At 47.1% G+C, this 17,589-nt stretch overlaps 1 protein-coding gene across 1 annotated transcript in view; it reads right to left on the bottom strand.

The window, feature by feature from the left end:
* The window catches only part of PKD2 (polycystin 2, transient receptor potential cation channel), a 239,049-nt gene that overhangs the window by 84,456 nt on the left and 137,004 nt on the right, over positions 1 to 17,589 (bottom strand). The window contains exons 6-7 of the mRNA XM_078676197.1: positions 14,011 to 14,239; positions 3,178 to 3,348 (exon numbers count right to left, since the gene is read on the bottom strand). Coding sequence (XP_078532323.1) covers positions 3,178 to 3,348; positions 14,011 to 14,239 — 400 coding nt within the window. The remainder of the gene's footprint in view (positions 1 to 3,177; positions 3,349 to 14,010; positions 14,240 to 17,589) is intronic.

Here is a 17,589-nt window from a genome sequence, read left to right as displayed (position 1 = left end):
TATAGCAGCGCGCGCGAGCGCACTTACGAGCAGAGGCGCTTGTGTTTTAGCGCTTGTTATACAGGGCGGTTGTACCGTTACCCTCGCCAATGTGTGCATATTTGGATTTTCCGCTGAACGCCTGTCCGTCCATGGCGCTACAAAAGCCCCCACCTGTAGAGACTACCACTCAATGCTTCAGTATCTTTGGTTCGTTTCCAAACTCCGTTCACCAAAAAAGCGGAATAAAAACAGGTTTAATGCCACCAGAACTTGTGAAAAGTCGTTAAACATTTTTTTGCCGCAATAAAAAAGTGTAAACAAATATTAAAAATGCTTTTGCGAATGCAAGATGACAAACGTTACTGAAAAAATGCTTAGGTTTACAATGATGTCTGCTTCGTGGTTCAGAATTTCTTGCTATTCACTTAAGGAATTACAATAAAATATAAAAAACGAAAAAAGTGAGATCTTACCAAGATTTGCAGCTAGCCCTGATCGTCCATGTTTTTGACTTGTACTTCTTATTATGACTAAGAGTCACTTGTATTTACCATCACTCTCTCTTTCCACTAGCTTTCTACCCCTTTGTATCCTTCTTAGCTGGTCTCTGGTTCCAGTTTTCTCTTAGAAAAACTGCTCTCCCCTCAAAGGCTCCGCGTTCTTCCGGCTCGCCGAACATGCAAAGGCGTTGATAGGCCTGCTCGGCCCGCCAGTCACACCTCGCGCGACTGCTTGGCACTGAATGCTTATTTATATCCATCTTCTTTTGACAACACTGACCGCAGCTGTTGACAAATCCCCCCCCCGTCATTATCACTCCCTTTTCACAAGAACAAAGATTTCCCCCCCCCCCAAATGTGGGGGTTTCCTGCCACTTGCTCTTTCCTGCCACTTGCTCTTTCTTTGAAAAGCAATGTAGGTGAATCTCACTTGGGCCCCTTACTGTGTACGCAAATCTGAGAGGAATTTACAAATTGTATGTTCCCGCTCTTTCTGTTGGCAGAGGAGAAACATTTAACAGCACTGGAGAAGCTTAGTGTGAATCCTTATCCTTTTCCATATTTACATTGGATTTCAGCCCTATTATTGTTTTCTGTCCACTTTGACCAACTGCTCTCACCAGTGTACTCCACATTACCACCATGCCCTCCTTCGCTATCCAGCCACCCGATGGGTGAAGGTTGGCGTTGAGCTCAGATATGACAACAGTGGTGTCCCACTGGCTAGGTGGAGGAGAGAGGGTACTGCACTAAAAGTGAGGAAGATCACGCCATTTTGTTCACACATTGGGTGAGAGGCAGCTGTGGATGCTGTGACCAGCGTGCGCCTGGCAGAGGCCGCCGCTTTCATCGCCCCAGGGCCAGGTCCCACCCCACACGAAAGCCGATGACAACACAAATTATGTAAGTGCCAATAGATAGTTCTGTTTGTAGCGCAGGACTTAATATCCTGTATATCACGCAGGTATGGCATGGAAATGTAGCTCATCTCCACTGGCTTCAATGCATTGGAAGAGCTCACGTGCCGCTCCCTCCTGAAATAACTGTCTCCCCTTCTGCTCCCACACACTTGCGCGTGCACACACGTACCCCCGAGATTTGTGCAGTGCACCAGGATGGATGGGACAACCTTTCCCGTTCCAACACACACTATGCAGAATAGATAGTGGGTGGCAAACAACAGGGCTGTACCTATCAACGGTGCAGCAGGGGTCCATTACAACCACAGAAGTGTGTTGTTTTTCTAAAAGACTGGTGGTGGGTCATTTTCCTTGACTGCATTAGGGCACATGGCACCAATACCATTGCCAGTGGCAACCAGCAGTGAAAATACGCCATGGACATTACCTCTGTCCCTGTTGATATTCACTGCAGGGCAGGTGTGGAGACGGTGTGCTGGTGAAGTGCATCTAACACAGTCACGACGAAGCGTCGCTGTAGATGCAGGTGCGCTTTTCTCATAAGATTGTTGACAAGATGCAAACAGATTTTCTTAGCATTAATTAAAGAGGAGGGGAGTGGTTTGAGAGATCAAATACACAGCTAAAGACTTACTATGGTCTTTAGAGTGAAACAGGCAATATGATGGGCAGTATGTACACTGCAGGCGGCGCATTCCTGCCACAGCGCACTCCCAACAGATTTCAGGTGCCCTGTGCTATCCAAAAAGATCTAATGATGTTTTTCCAGACTCCTAAATAAACATTCTGTTCTATCTTTGTTGGTGCACGCCAGTAGTCATCCATTGCTTCTTTCCCCGGTAACTTTTCCTGCTTCCCTCCTTCTCCCCTTTCCCTCCCCCCCCCCACCCCCCCCCCCCCCCGAGTACTTTCAGACACATGCCAGGGGCAGGAACTTAGCTCGCAGAACGCCAGGGGGCTGATTGCAGCACCTAGGCCATCAAACACCTCAGAGTGGCGCTTTGGTTAACTTCCTCCATGTGGCGAGGCCTTTGATGTCACATTTGCGGGTCTTATGCTAGAAGTGTGCCAACTAACTAACTAACTGACTGAATTACCTTCACCCTCCTGTTATTTATGCACCCCCATAACAAAACAAGCAGTGGCATAGCCAATAGGTCTCGCCTTTCGGACCTTATAAGTATTTAGCCATGCAGCAGTTGAGGCTATTGTACCAATGATATTGTGCTGCTTAACTAAATACTTATACAGTCCCAAAAGCGAGACCTATTGGCTATGCCAATGCTTGTTAAGTTATCTATCTGGTCAGCTTGAGAAAGACTTTTAGGCAAAGCCCTCTTAAGATCCCCACAAAAAAGTGAAGTCTCATTTAGAGTCCGGGTTGGTGAGACATGGCTATGGCCCGATGCCTCCTCATTTCATCCTACTCTTACCATCCCAGCCACCTAGGAAGTAAGAAACAAGTCTTGAAGAAAACATCTCAGCTACAAGGTGAACCCAAAAATGTGCAGACAGCTGAGTAGCATGCAAGTTAAGCAAGCAAAACACATTGCAAGTCATATTTTATTTCCTACCATTTCTACTGGGTAATGCTCTATAGAACGTAAGAGAATAAAAATAAAAAATAACAAAACTGTTGCGGACTAATTTAGTCGAACAGCACTCGCAAATGAGTCACCCACTACAGCACAGAAGAAAGCAGAAAACAATGAATTATACATGATGACACAATTTGGGAACATCTAAACTATATATTGCTATAAAAAAAATCATACCTTAACCCATGCAAAGAAAACAGTAACGGCTGCAACATTGTTGAATTGAATTTGCCAATATGCCAGTGGTTCAAAATTGGGGAAGGTCGTCTGCTCCTCCAAAAGATTTTTCAGAAGTCCACTGATAGTCGACACTCGGTGGATGTTGATTGCTATGGCTACCACAGAGAGCTGCAGTACAAGGAAACATTTACAGAGAAGGATTCAAAGAATGTTCTATAGGTTATCCGAGTGGCTTTGTTACGGTTAAATAACTAAGGGACATGTAATAAAAATTGGAAGCAAAATGCACACACGTTTTGGGACTAGCCTTTAATTTTGTATTGCGACATATGTACGAATACGTCTCACTGAAAAATCTCCAGTCGCAGCATCACTAGCATAATCAATATTAATTAGGCAGGACACTATCTTGTGACATCGAGTGATTGGCAACAAACACAGGAACTGTACCCTGCAAGGAACAGCATACCACCATTTCTGTGTTTCAGTTCTCGAACAAGAAACTTTTATTGGAATTTATTTTTATTTTTGTTAAAGAGTCTATGTTCCTTATAGGAACAGGTGCTGCTGTAAAAAAAAGGAAAAAAGTGTTTCCTGTTTTGGAAAACTAGTGGGGCTTGTGAGGTAAATAATAAACGAGGTAGAAAAAAAGTTAAACATTTTATTCAGTCTCTAGCTCTTCTCACACAGAGGAGAAAAGGCATTGGGCAACGTTCCAAACTGACATTGAACATACCATATGGGCAGACAACGGGGGGGACGGAGGAGAGGACATAAAATTATATTGGAACAATAAAGTTAACAAGCATTTGCAAGGCAATAGGACCCACATTTATGCAAGACCTATTGCATCGCAAACGATAGTCATCACGGACAACGGGATGGTGGGGGGAGAAGGCATGGACAACGGGAGTGTGGGTGAGAGGAGAAGGGGGCGAGAAGGCACGAACAACGTGAATGTGGGCGGGGAGGGGGCGAGAAGGCACAGACAACGGGGGTGGGGGAGGGGTGAGAAGGCACAGACAATGAGAGGGAGGGGGAGTAGAGAAGGCAGTAGGAGAACCTCTTTAAAGAGAATAGTGCTCATAGTCTAAATAACACGCACCGTGTAACACTCGAAGTAAAGGGGCCAGTAGCCATGGGAGGATACAAATGACGACATGGCCCTAACATGGAGGGACTAACAAGCCTATAAACGAGTCCGAAGGCAGCATTTACGAAGGACAAAGAAACAAGCCAATTAAAAATATGGGCGTGGGAGTGGGTGGGGCTTCCCTCACGTACTGAACTACAGCAGATCTTCACCAGAGCAGCGCTTGTGCGCATACTCTAGGCTCCACCTAAAACGGAATCTTAAACTTAAGGGAAAAACCACAATTTTACTCAGATTATAACAGCTGGACCAATGGTTGCACCCTCAGAGGATGCAGGCACAATTCACAGAGGGGAAGGTTTTCTGAGAGGGACACCATCGTCTTTTCGAATCAGATAAACTGCTCCTTTGAGGTGCCGGCAACTGATCAATGGTTTATGACCTCAAAGGAGTTGCAAACCATTAATTCATACCATAACGAATCAGAAATTTTACACCCCCCCCCCTCCTAAGTACGTATCAGTTTGCATCGGTAAACCTGTTTTGTGAGTTGGAAATGTTTTTAAGACTCACAAAATAGATTTAATATTTACTGAAAAAACATTTTGTGATCCCTAACCAGGTGGTTTTGCGAATTGCACAATTTTGAACTGTAAATGGCTTTGTACATCTGGTTCTAAGCTCTACAGTATCATGCCATTAACAGGACTGCTCTGATCACAATACCTAATACAAATGAGAACACATTTCGTAATCATTCTCTCCTGCTTCGAAACTGCACTGAAACAAGATGCTAAAGAGTTGGGGCATAAAATGGGTGCCAGAAGCCCCTGTGGCTGCAAGAACCACCACCGTCTAGCCTGGCCACCCTTCAGGTGGGGGCAATCCGCCCGCCATCCATCCATGATTCACCCCCCGCCACATTAGGATAGCTGTGGGGTCTGCGACGGACGAGAAGACCGTCCGCCGCTTTTCCGCCGGTCGACACGTCGACCATGCGGAAAACTGCCACAATATGGTGGCGGTGTCTGTAAGACACTGCCATTCATATTATGATGAGGGCAGAGATCAGCCTTTCAATGGCGACGTTCCAGCCATGGAAAGTCATGCCATCTTCGCTGTTGGGGGGGGGGGGTGCACAGGGATGCATTGGCATGGACAAGGTGGTGTCACCTTATGCATGCCAATGCACAACGTCCATTCCCAGCATTGTGGCGGGCGGTGAGCACCGCCCGCGCCCGCCACAATGCTCGGAATGGGCAGGTGCGGGACCGTCGCACCCCTGGTGGACGGTCCCGCATCCCATTACGGTGGCGGGCAGACTTTGTCAGGCCGCCATCGTAATGGCCCCCTAAGTGTTCCCTACAAATATCCTCGGTAGAACTAATGAAAAAAAAATAATGCTTCAGCTTTGGTCCCAATTTATGGTTATGGAAATAATCGCATATGCTACTTACCAGTATGCATCTGTTCTTGGCGTGTAGGGCTGCTGACATTCATATCTTGTGCATAGATCGCCGCCTAGTGTTGGGTCCGGATGATTGCACATTGTTGTCCTGGAAGAGTCTTCAAAGTATCACGAGATAGGTGGCTCCTCCCCTGGACTACAGTGCGCATGGGCATCGACTCCATCCTCAGATTGTTTTTCGCCATTGTGGCAAAGATGGAGTGTAACACCGTGAGTGAGGACCATGCTAAGAGTAATTGTAAGTGCTGCAGCCGCTACAGGCGCCGGGGAGGAGGGCGGGCGATATGAATGTCAGCAGCCCTACATGCCAAGAACAGATGCATACTGGTAAGTAGCATATTCGGTTCGAGGCATGTGGGCTGCTGAATTCATATCTTGTGCATAGAATACATAGCAGTCCCTCCATTAGCGGCGGCCGCCTGTGCCAGCTGCAGCAGTTTGAAAAAGTGTTTTTAGAACAGCCTGCCCTACAGCTGCCTGCTGTTTGGAGTGCACATCTACACAGTAGTGTTTTGTAAATGTGTGTGTGGTAGACCATGTGGCTGCTCTACATATGTCTTCTAAAGGAATATTTCCAAGGAAAGCCATGGAGGCCCCCAACTTTCGCGTGGAGTGGGCCCGTGGGGGAACCGTTAATGTGCGCTTGGCTTTTTGATAGCAAATTTGAATGCACTTAACGATCCACCTGGCTATACCTGCTTTGGAAATGGGGTTGCCTTTGTGTTGTGGCGAAAAGGCAACCAACAGTTGTTTTGTTTTCCGAAAATCTTTGGTCCTATCTATGTAGTACATTAGAGCTCTTTTGACGTCCAGTGTGTGGAGCTTCCTCTCCGCCACAGACTCTGGATTTTGGAAGAACACTGGCAGTTCTATAGTCTGATGGATATGGAACTGTGAACCCACCTTAGGAAGAAACTTAGGGTTAGTACGGAGTACCACCCTGTTGGAGTGAATCTGTATGAATGGCTCCTGGATAGTGAGTGCATTGAGTTCACTAACGCGTCGCAGCGATGTGATTGCTATTAGGAAAGCCACTTTCCACGTCAAGAACTGAATCTCGCATGAGTGTAGAGGCTCAAAAGGTGGACCCATCAGTCTGGTGAGGACCACATTTAGGTTCCATTCAGGAGCCGGTGGGTTCTGGGGAGGAATAACTCGTTTTAGTCCCTCCAGAAAGGCTTTAATGGCAGGTACTCTGAAAAGCGAAAGGTGCTGCCTGTTTTGGAGATAAGCTGCTATTGTGGACAAATGTATACGAATGGAAGCATAGGCCAGATTGCATTTGTATAGATGTAACAGATAACAAATGATGTTGTGAGTAGATGCATCTAGCGGGACGATGTCGTGGTCTGCACAATAAATGACAAACCGCTTCCATTTTGCTGCATAACATGCTCTGGTGGTGGGCTTTCTTGCCTCTCTTATGATATCCATACAGTCGGCAGGCAAGTTGAGGTAGCCAAACTCTAAGACCTCAGGAGCCAGATCGCAGGTTTAGCTGTTGCGGATCTGGATGCTGAATGTCGCCATGGTTCTGCGTCAAAAGCCTGGGTGTGAGGTGCAGCCTTTGATTCGGCACCACGGATAGTTCTAGGAAAGTGGTGTACCATGGTTGGCGTGCCCACATTGGAGCAACCAGGATGAGTGTCATCGAGTGTTGCTTCAGCTTGCGTTCCACCAGCGGTATCAGAGGTGCTGGGGGAAAAGCGTACGCAAATATGCCTGACCAGTTCATCCATATCGCATTGCCTTGCGACTGTGGGTGTGGAAACCTGGCGGCAAAGCTTTGGCATTTGGCGTTTTCCTTTGTGGCGAACAGGTCTATCTCTGGATGACCCCACTGCTGGAAGTACGGGTGGAGTACAGATGGATGCATCTCCCACTCGTGCATTTGGTGGCTGTGCCTGCTGAGCAGGTCCACCATCTGATTGTCCTTGCCCGGGAGGTGTTCCGCCATGAGGAAGATGTTTCTCTGAATGGCCCACTTCCACATGCTCTGAGCCAGATGAGACAACTGTGGAGAGTGTGTACCTCCCTGCTTCTGTATGTAGTACATGGCCGTCATGTTGTCCATCCGGATCAACACAACCTTGTTGCACAGATGTACTTTGAATGCTTTCATTGCCAAGAAGATTGCCATCAGTTCTAGAAGGTTGATGTGCATCTTCTTTTGCTGCGCTGTCCATAGTCCCTGCACTGTGTAGTGGAGTACATGAGCTCCCCATCCCTGGAGAGATGCGTCCGTTGTCAGAATAATCTGTGGCACAGGCTCTTGGAACGGTCGGCCCTTGCAAAGGTTTTGTGGATTCCACCAATGCAGAGAGTTGTATGCACGACCGGTCACCAACACTAGGTATTTCAACTGTCCGTGAGCCTGGTTCCACTGACGTGCTAAGCACTCCTGAAGCGGACGCATATGTAGTCTCGCGTGCAGGACTATGAAGATGCAGGAGGCCATCATGCCTATCAACTGCATGAACACTCGTGCCGGAAGAGAGTGTTGTGGTCTGAATTTTTGTATCAGCAATTGAATGCTGTTGATTCTCACGGAATTTGGCTGTGCTTTGGCTGCCAGAGTATCTATTGTCGCGCCCAGATACTGCCGTACGTGGGCGGGCTGAAGGTGGGACTTTGGATAATTCAGTGAAAACCCCAGATCGTGAATAAGGTGAAAGGTGTGGGACATGTGGACGGCACACTGCTTGGCCGACTTCGCCTGGATAAGCCAGTCGTCCAGATAAGGGTAGACGTGAACGTTCTGTCTCCGTAGGTGTGCAGCCACTGTCGCCAGGCACTTTGTAAACACCCTGGGTGCCGTCGTCACTCCGAAAGGGAGGACCTTGAATTGATAATGTTGATTTTGAATGGTGAATCTGAGGTATTTTCTGTGTGACGGGTGTAGCGGAATATGGAAATATGCATCCTTCAGATCTAATGTTGCTAGGAAGTCTCCCTGACTGAGTAACGGTAGAACCTGCTGCAATGTGAGCATGTGAAAGTGTTCTGATAGGATGTACTGGTTTAGGGGCCTGAGGTTCAGTATGGGTCTGAGGGACCCGTCCTTTTTTGGGATTAAGAAGTACATCGAGTACACCCCTGTACCTCTTTCCTCCACAGGCATGAGCTCTATTGCTCCTTTTTGCAGCATGACGAGTACCTCCTGCTGCAATAAGTGCAAATGCTCTGTGGACATAGGACGGTGTTTTGGGGGTATGTTGGGTGGAGTGGATGTTAACTCCAGACAATAACCGTGCTGGATAAGCTTTCTCACCCACCTGTCTGTAGTGATGGATGTCCAGACTGGTAGGAACTGTTGCAGTCTCCCCCCGACTAGTGTGGCATGGTCGGGGGGCAGTGACAAGGCGTCACTGTTTGTTAGTGGCGGAGGATCAGGAGCTGTTGTTTCCACAACCTCTGCCCTTGGTGCGGTTTCCACGATAGCCACCTCTACTTTGTTTGGTGTAGGTGGTTTGCGCGCCTCCTTTACTGTATTGTGTCTGCTGTGACAGCTGGCCTCTGGAAACTCCTCTATTGTTTGAGCGACGAAAAGAACCACCCCTAAACTGCTGGGACTGTAGAGCCCCCATAGACTTTGCAGTCTCAGTGTCCTTTTTGATCTTTTCCAAGGTGGTGTCCACCTCGGGTCCAAATAAGTGATCAGGGTTTACAGGCTGATTTAGTATGGTGGTTTGTATCTCGGGCTTGAAGCCGGAGATTCTCAGCCAGGCATGTCGGCGCAATATTACACTTGTGTTAATTGCCCTGGCCGCGGTGTCTGCTGCGTCCAGCGCACACTTGATAGATGCATTTGATATAAGCTTCCCTTCCTGTATGAGCATCTCTGCTGCCTCCTTATATTCATCTGGCAAGTGTTATAACAGGGTTTCAAGTGTATCGTAATGAGCCCTATCATATCTGGCTAAGAGTGCCTGAGTGTTGGAAATGCGCCAGATATTGGCCGCTTGAGCTGCCACCCTTTTCCGTGATGTTTCTAGCCCTTTAGATTCTTTGTCAGGGGGAGGAGAATCACCCGTTGTTTGCGAGTTTGTCCTCTTCCGGGCATTTGAAACAACCAGAGAGTCTAACGGCAACTGTCCCTTGATATAGGTAGGGTCCCCAGGTGCTGGCTTGTACTTTCTCAATTCTGGGGTTTATCACCCTTGCTCTCGTGTTTTGTTTAAAAATGTTTCCAGCATATTTTAAGACACCCTTTAGCATTGGTAGAGTCTTGACAGTTCTCTCCGAGGTGGAGAAGGTGTCAAACAAAAAATCCACTTCAATAGGGTCAGCATGGAGCTGGACATCATGATTTGTGGCTGCCCTTTCAATAAGCGCATTAAACGCCGCCGAGTCTTCAGTAGGCAAGGTTTTTACAGCATACACCTGACTGTCTGGGGCAGTGTGTGGATCTCCTGGGTCAGCAGCGTCTGCCCAGGGTTCATTGTGATCTTCAGGATCAGTGTCTATAGGATAACTGTACTCCTCATTGTCACCTTCTCCTGTCTCCACATCCGAGTAAGTTGGCGAGATAGGAGCAGTGTCTTGGCCATGTGGTGAAATAGGCTCAACAAGAAGAGGTGAAGTAGTAGAATCCTTCTTTTTCAATGGAATTTTATATGACTCCATAGGCTGTTCAGGGGCGATCTTTCGTTTATAAATAGAAAGTCTACCCGTGTCTGCGTCGATGAATTGCCTTGACTGCTCTTCAAGCGGGGGCTGTCGATGCTTTGTGACAAGGTCCGCAGTTGTAGGCTTCGGCCCCGTGGACACCCTCTTGGACGCTTCGACGGCCGGTTTAGGGGCGAAGGCCTTAGGTACCACTTTCGGCGGCAGTGTGAACTGGATGGGTGCCGACGATTTTTGAGGTTTAGTGGGAGGCTTCGGTGTTGGAGTGTCCTTCGGTCCGACAGGAGAAGCCTTCTCTTTAATGCGTTTCAGTGATTCCGACACCTGCTTGGAGAAGGAGGCGGACGGCTGTGTCGACTCGACGGGTTCCTTCGAGGTACTGCCAGGTGTGGGCTCGAGGTTCGTACCGCTTGTAGCCTTATCTGGTCGACGCGTAGGATCTAGAACCTTCCGAGCCCTTTTTCAGTGTCGACGGCCTTCGGCACCGACTTTTTCGGGTCGACGTCCTTGACCAGTTTTTTCGGTGTCGCAGTCTTCGGCTCGACACCCTTCAGCGACCTCACCGGGTCGATAACACTCTTCTGCTTCGTCGGTGCCGATAGTTCGGAGGACTTCGAGCCGACCAAAGCAATACGCACTTTCGGTTTCGATTTTGCCTCCAGTGCTTTAGGTTGTGTAGACACCGATGCTTTCTCTTTCGATCGGTCAACCAGTGGATCTTTAGAAATGTCCGTAGCCAGGCCCTGATGCGAGGCCGTAGAACTGAGTGTACGATCTTGGGTAAGGCCATGTGGCGATCCCTCGACCTGAGCCTTATTCAGTGTTTCGTCTCGGGCCCCGTACCAACGATCGGGTCTTGCTCTTCGCCCGAGCTAGCTTTTCCGGCCCCAAAGGCCACATCGTCGTCTCCTACCTCGTCGACGACGTTATGAATATCGACCATCTCGACATCTGCGTCGTAGTTGGAGTTGATCTCCGATGCAGGATCAGACTCTCGAACTTCCTGCTCGACTCCCTCATCCTCTTCGGTATTGAAAATGTTCACCGGGTCAGGTGCCGTCTGCTGGGCCTCCTTGCGCGCTGCGCGTCGAAGTCGAATCGTCTTCTTGGAGCGAAAACGAGAACAAGCCATACAGCTGGCTTCATCGTGATCCGGAGACAGGCACTTGTTGCACACCGGGTGGACGTCGATATGATGATATTTTGAGTTGCAAACGGGACATCTCTTGAACGGGCTCCGTTCCATGATGGTTCGTCGATAAGGCCTCTGGCGTCGACCGGGCCTTCAGTGCCGAAAAGCCACGCGGCTCCTCCGGAGGTTCGGCTCGGAAACCGAGCTGGAACAAGAACTGGGCACCGATCGCAAGACAATACCGACGATAACTAAAGGCCTTTTGGCCAAAAAGAAAGTTTACTATCGATTCCGAACTTGAGTTAACAAATATGCATCCGAACCCAATGGCGGAAAAAAACAATCTGAGGATGGAGTCGATGCCCATGCGCACTGTAGTCCAGGGGAGGAGCCACCTATCTCGTGATACTTCGAAGACTCTTCCAGGACAACAATGTGCAATCATCCGGACCCAACACTAGGCGGCAATCTATGCACAAGATATGAATTCAGCAGCCCACATGCCTCGAACGCTATTAATAAGCTGATCGAAATATTAAAATCTGTTGCCAATTCCAGTCCAAGATATACTACAGCCCAATAATACGGATGGTGAATATTTACTGTGCGCACCACATCCGTATTCTGGTTGGAAAAACAATGCGGACTAAAGGAAAAATGCTTACAATAGGCAATTCATAACAGGGGGTGGTGATGGACAGAGTATCTGAATTAAGCAGAACACTCCTACCCAGTCAAAAGATCAGGGCTTGATCCATCACCGTTTTTTAGCTCACTGCACCATCCCAGTTCAGAACCTGGCTACATGCAAATTAGTCTGGCCCTGGCCCAGTACATCATGGGAACAGGGCAGACCAAACTACCAAGCCAATTCTTTACTGGAATTTTTTTTGGTGCAGTGAGCAAGGGACTCACATCTGAGTATGCCCTTCCACACTTGTGGTGGCCAAAACGATTCATAACAGGGGGTGGTGATGGACAGAGTATCTGAATTAAGCAGAACACTCCTACCCAGTCAAAAGATCAGGGCTTGATCCATCACCGTTTTTTAGCTCACTGCACCATCCCAGTTCAGAACCTGGCTACATGCAAATTGGTCTGGCCCTGGCCCAGTGCATCATGGGAACAGGGCAGACCAAACTACCAAGCCAATTCTTTACAATAGGCTACATAAAGAAACCCTCAAAATAACTAGTTTCTTCTAATCTTTCCCAACTTAAGAATAGCTACACCGTCTCTTCACCCTTCCCGTGTGTCCACTCCAGATCTGGGGTGCAGTGGTGGACAGGATCACGTCATTCAGGAACATATTCAAAGAATTGCAGCAAAGCAGCAGGGTAAGCCAATACCACACAGAGAAGTACCACACCAACAGTTGATATACAAGTATTACAATCTTCCTTCCTCGGCATTATCAACCACCCGCCTTCATTCTACGGGATAATTTATGTTGATCAGCTACACTCTACAGCACTGCCTAATCTCAGACTGTATGCATGCTGCATTTCTTGCACATATGAGGTATGTATCCAATTCCAGTACAGTGTGTCCCTGTCCTTAAGAGAAACACTCCCAGTAACCTAGTTAAAGAAATAAAATGAGCTTCCATCACACACTTAAAGGAGTGTAACATGCTCCTCAACATACCGCCAGCTGCAAATTTAACTTTGAGGATTATACAAGTGAGAATCAATCTTTCCCCACAAGGATAGGTCACGGTCCAAGGTTTCACACAAGCCGTACATGGCAGAAAAAAATAACTTTTTACAAGGAGGTTTGGGAAGACATTCCATAATATTTTTTATTACTACTCAACATCATGGATTCAAAATGGTTGGACGGCAAAGTCCAAGAGTTAGGCTTGTGAAAAATAAATTAAAGTCTTCTCCGTGTGCCCTTAAAAAGTGACCATAGAAATTAATAAATACTGGTTTTTACAGAGACGCTATCACAACAGCAGCCATTATCTAACAATTCCAGAGGGAGCATCTCCCAAGCAATGTAGTCCAATTGCGAGTTCTCAAACTGCGAAAGACAACAGCCAGGAAACTGTAAAGATGTGATATCATTTAATTCCTCAACGCATATAGGCCTTGCAAATCAAATCTTCAAATGAGGGGGACCCCTTTTCAGGGCTGAAAGGATACCAAGTCCTTTACTCAATGATCATCTTTTGGTTTGTTGGCTTCCACAACGCAATAATCAGAGCAAAGTTTTTAAAAGAAGAGGGGAGTCCAGGTCCATCCTTACTATGCAAACTAAGCAGGATGCAAAAGTCATATGTATTTATGTTCATAATACCGGTGTAGAGTACCTATCCTCACAATACCTGGGTAGAGTACCTATCCTCACAATGCCCATGTGTAGTAGCTAGCCCTTCATCATGGCAGAAGCAGATCAGCCTATATTTATTTAGCTTGCTTATTTCCTATGTGGTGTGCTGTGATTCTGTATCGGTGGGCCATCCACACTCAGGTGATTGTTTCTTATCAGAGTGCAGCAAATACTCACCACAATGATGACAACATCCAGACAATTCCACACGCCCCGGAAGTAATGCAACTGGTGGGTGCGGATTTCCAGAATTTCTTCCACTATGTAGTATGCAACGAAGAGGCAGAAAGTGATTTCGCATATTGCCAGGACAATATCGAAAGGGGAGATGTAATGGATCAGCTTGACCGTCTGAAACTTCCAGGACGTGAGCAGGCCACCAGTGGCTGGGAACTCAACTGTCAACCTGTGGAGAAGACAACACAATTCTAAATTGCAGTAAGAAGTGTTTAATCAGTTCCAAGCAATAGCAAGACGCGTCCTAATAACCACACTCTTATTACCTATTTTGAAAGACAGCGATTTAAGCACTCGCACTTGTACAAGACATGTCGAACCACAACCATCCAATAGGCTATTTCTGGAGGATCCAGCTGTGGAATGCAGACCACAGAGTGTTTGCTTCCAATAATCTGGGCATCGGGCAAACATTTTCTTAACTTATTCATAGCTTCCAAATGGCACCATGTCAAGCGTGACAGCTCCAGTCACTGCCTACACATGCTAAGAACAGTAGCCCAAAACTGATGGTACCAGAAAGCATAGTGTTGTTGGTGAAAAAGCCAGCATTGCTTAGAGATGAGACCTAACCAAACATACCCACACGCAGCGTATATTTAAGTCTGCTCTGGCCAATTCTATAACAAATTATGAATTACAGGTTATCTCTGTAGGTCAGCTTTGTTAGTGTCACGTTTTTTGTGGATAAGAGTTAGGAAATTAAACTCCATTTCCAGCACTTACCGCCTATACCACTATGGGAAATGCGGTAATCCCGTGGTTGCAACAGGCTTGGTTTGGGAAGCTCATGATGCTAAAGGGTAACCCAAGATGGCGCCCGCTATCAGGTTCGCACTCTAGTCAATTTACTGAGCGTCGAAGGAATCACCGGAAGTTCCGCCCCGCCACGTGCGGGTACTTAGAAACAAGTTTCTAACATGACTAAACACTGCCCAGACCGGCTGTGTGAGGGTAGGACAACCGCCGACCTGATTCCAGAGGAACCGTGAGTAACTGGAGTACTATGTCCCTGAGCACGTCATCCTTGCTCGTGCTTGGGCTCCATTTGCTACCGGCACCGTCCCGATCCAGTGGAGAGGAGCACGGTTCAATGCGGTGGGTTAATAATGGCCTCAGCGCTTTCCTCCCCCCTTTCCGGGCAACATACCTCTGAGTATACACACTGGGGCACCACTAGCCTCCATTGATCCGCGTATTTCGTACCCTGTTTGCAATTTCTCTACACTGGGTTTGTTTGTATACTGTTGAGTTTCATGTGTACTTTGTTGGTTGTGGGGTCGTGTCATGTGCACTGTATGCGGACCTGTCTCCACCCTGGTGAGTGTCAGGTGGGCTACCCGGCGCGCTGACTGGGGTTCCCGCCGCATTTCACAGTCTCTTGGCAGAATAAACAATATGGTATGTCCCCAATTGGAGATTGATCATTGTCGCATGGAGAGTTGCATACAGGGAAGTCCTGTTGGGTGCCTTTGTCCATTGTATGGCTGTCTACTCCTCCAGGCCAATGCACCTGGGAGACGTTGTCTCATCCCCTTAACATCCATTTCATTTCTCTTCTTACTCACCAGGACACAACACATTAGTGTCTACACCAGCCGGTACTGATGCCATGCAACCTTGACCCTAATGGGGTGAGTTTTTATGATGAATGCTCTCCTCAGCTGCTTAGTTTTAATATGTTTTTAACATTCCAAGTGATACTGAGTGCTCACATCACTTATGCCAGTAGTCACTTGTGTTTAGCATGCATGAGCAGCATCATGAACACTGTTTGATGCCTTTCGTCTCCATCTCAATCAGAATATCGTGACATGATACATTAATGTTGTTATTGTGTCTTGCTTTGCAGGTGTGTTTAGATCTACAGGTACCACTTTTTAGGGTGCTGTAAAGGTGGTCACTTCCTCACTTCACTTTATTGTTGACCACTACCAAAAAGTGTAGGTAGATCCTATTTGGTCCTGAAGAATTGCCGTCTAATAGATTAATGGCCAAGAAACATGTTGACCTTTTCTACAACCGAATAAACTTCACATCCTTAGAGTGGAGATACATGCCTTTTTTACTTTTAACTAAGGTAGCGGCCACGTTTCATTAAAATTATTTTGAGTGGGCCACCTCCCCTATTTTACCCCACATCCCTACACATCACTATCACCTACACTGATCTAGGGCCCTCACATGCACTTCACCCATCGGCATATGGAATAAAGATCTCCGCCAAGAAGGCCCCATCTAGGGTGCCGATCGGGTATTGCAGCGCCGACCCGATAAGGAGCAGACCAGATGATGAAGCAAACATAGCTGGCTGGGTGTGTGAGGGTCTTTTTCCAAAAGGAGAAGATTCTTCTCTCTACTTCTTTGACTCCACACCACAATTTGGAGCTCTTGATTACACACTACCTCCTGCTTTAGACATTAGGAACTGCATACCACTTTTGTAGAGCTTAACTAACGGGCATGTATGCAGGACCTGGATAAAAAAAATAGCCTGTATCTCCCTCCCTTTGATTCACTAACAAGACAAATAACCAAGAAATACTTTTGCAAAATGACATGTTATATCCTTATATGCTAATGACGCCCTGATACACCTCCTGAATATGGCTAGCAATTTGTAGTTACCGGTGAACTCTTTGGATGAGTTTGGAAGGATTTTGGGACTTAAAATAAATTGGGACAAACTCTAATGCACAACCTCATGTATTACCCTTGGTGGGCATGCAATGGCAGGTTCAAAAGTTTAAAGACTTTGGGAGTGAATATTATCCATGAAGAACACGACTTAGTCAATAGCAGCTTTAGGCAAGTGAGAACAGCAAGCAGCCAGGCAATCACTCCAGTTTTAGGCTTTGATTCCTCTGTCACCCATGGGTCATGTTCCACCATCAAAAATGGTACGGCCTAGAATACTATAATTTCTTTCGTGCACTGCCGATTGTACTTATATAGACCTTTTTCAAGGATTTGCACTCCATCCTAATTTCTCTGATGTGGGACGCAAGAAGACGTGGAGTCTGTATCATAAAGGAGTATGCCCCCTCCGCTGGGGATGGACTAGGGACCCTCAACTAGGAGTTAGATTATGCCGAAGCCCAGCTTCAATGGCTTGTGAGGTGGATGTCTCAAGAACAGAGTCCCGAGCAAGATGATGTGATGATGGGCCTGGGAGACATTTTTTTAGTTGCCTGACTGTTGGACAAAGGACAAGAGATACTCCTCAGGAAACCTGCTAATGAGGGTAGCAAAAAGGTGCGGGGACACCGATGAACAATCGAAAAGTAGACCGACTCACTTTGCTCCTGAATTGCCATTGTGGTCATTACCAAGTTGCCTCAAGTTAAATAATAATCACAACGTTCTACCATGGTTGGAGGCAGGAATACTGAAATGGGGTAACCTTTTTGATGAAGGAGTTGTTCATTCATTTGATGACTTATGTGGGGTGTATTATTGAGGGAAATTATAATTTTCTGTTATGTAATGCTTTTAAACACTAGCTGACCAATATCAGTA

Source organism: Lissotriton helveticus, chromosome 2_1, assembly GCF_964261635.1.
Source record: "Lissotriton helveticus chromosome 2_1, aLisHel1.1, whole genome shotgun sequence".
Taxonomy (NCBI): domain Eukaryota; kingdom Metazoa; phylum Chordata; class Amphibia; order Caudata; family Salamandridae; genus Lissotriton; species Lissotriton helveticus.
This window is presented reverse-complemented; position numbering and strand designations above follow the sequence as displayed.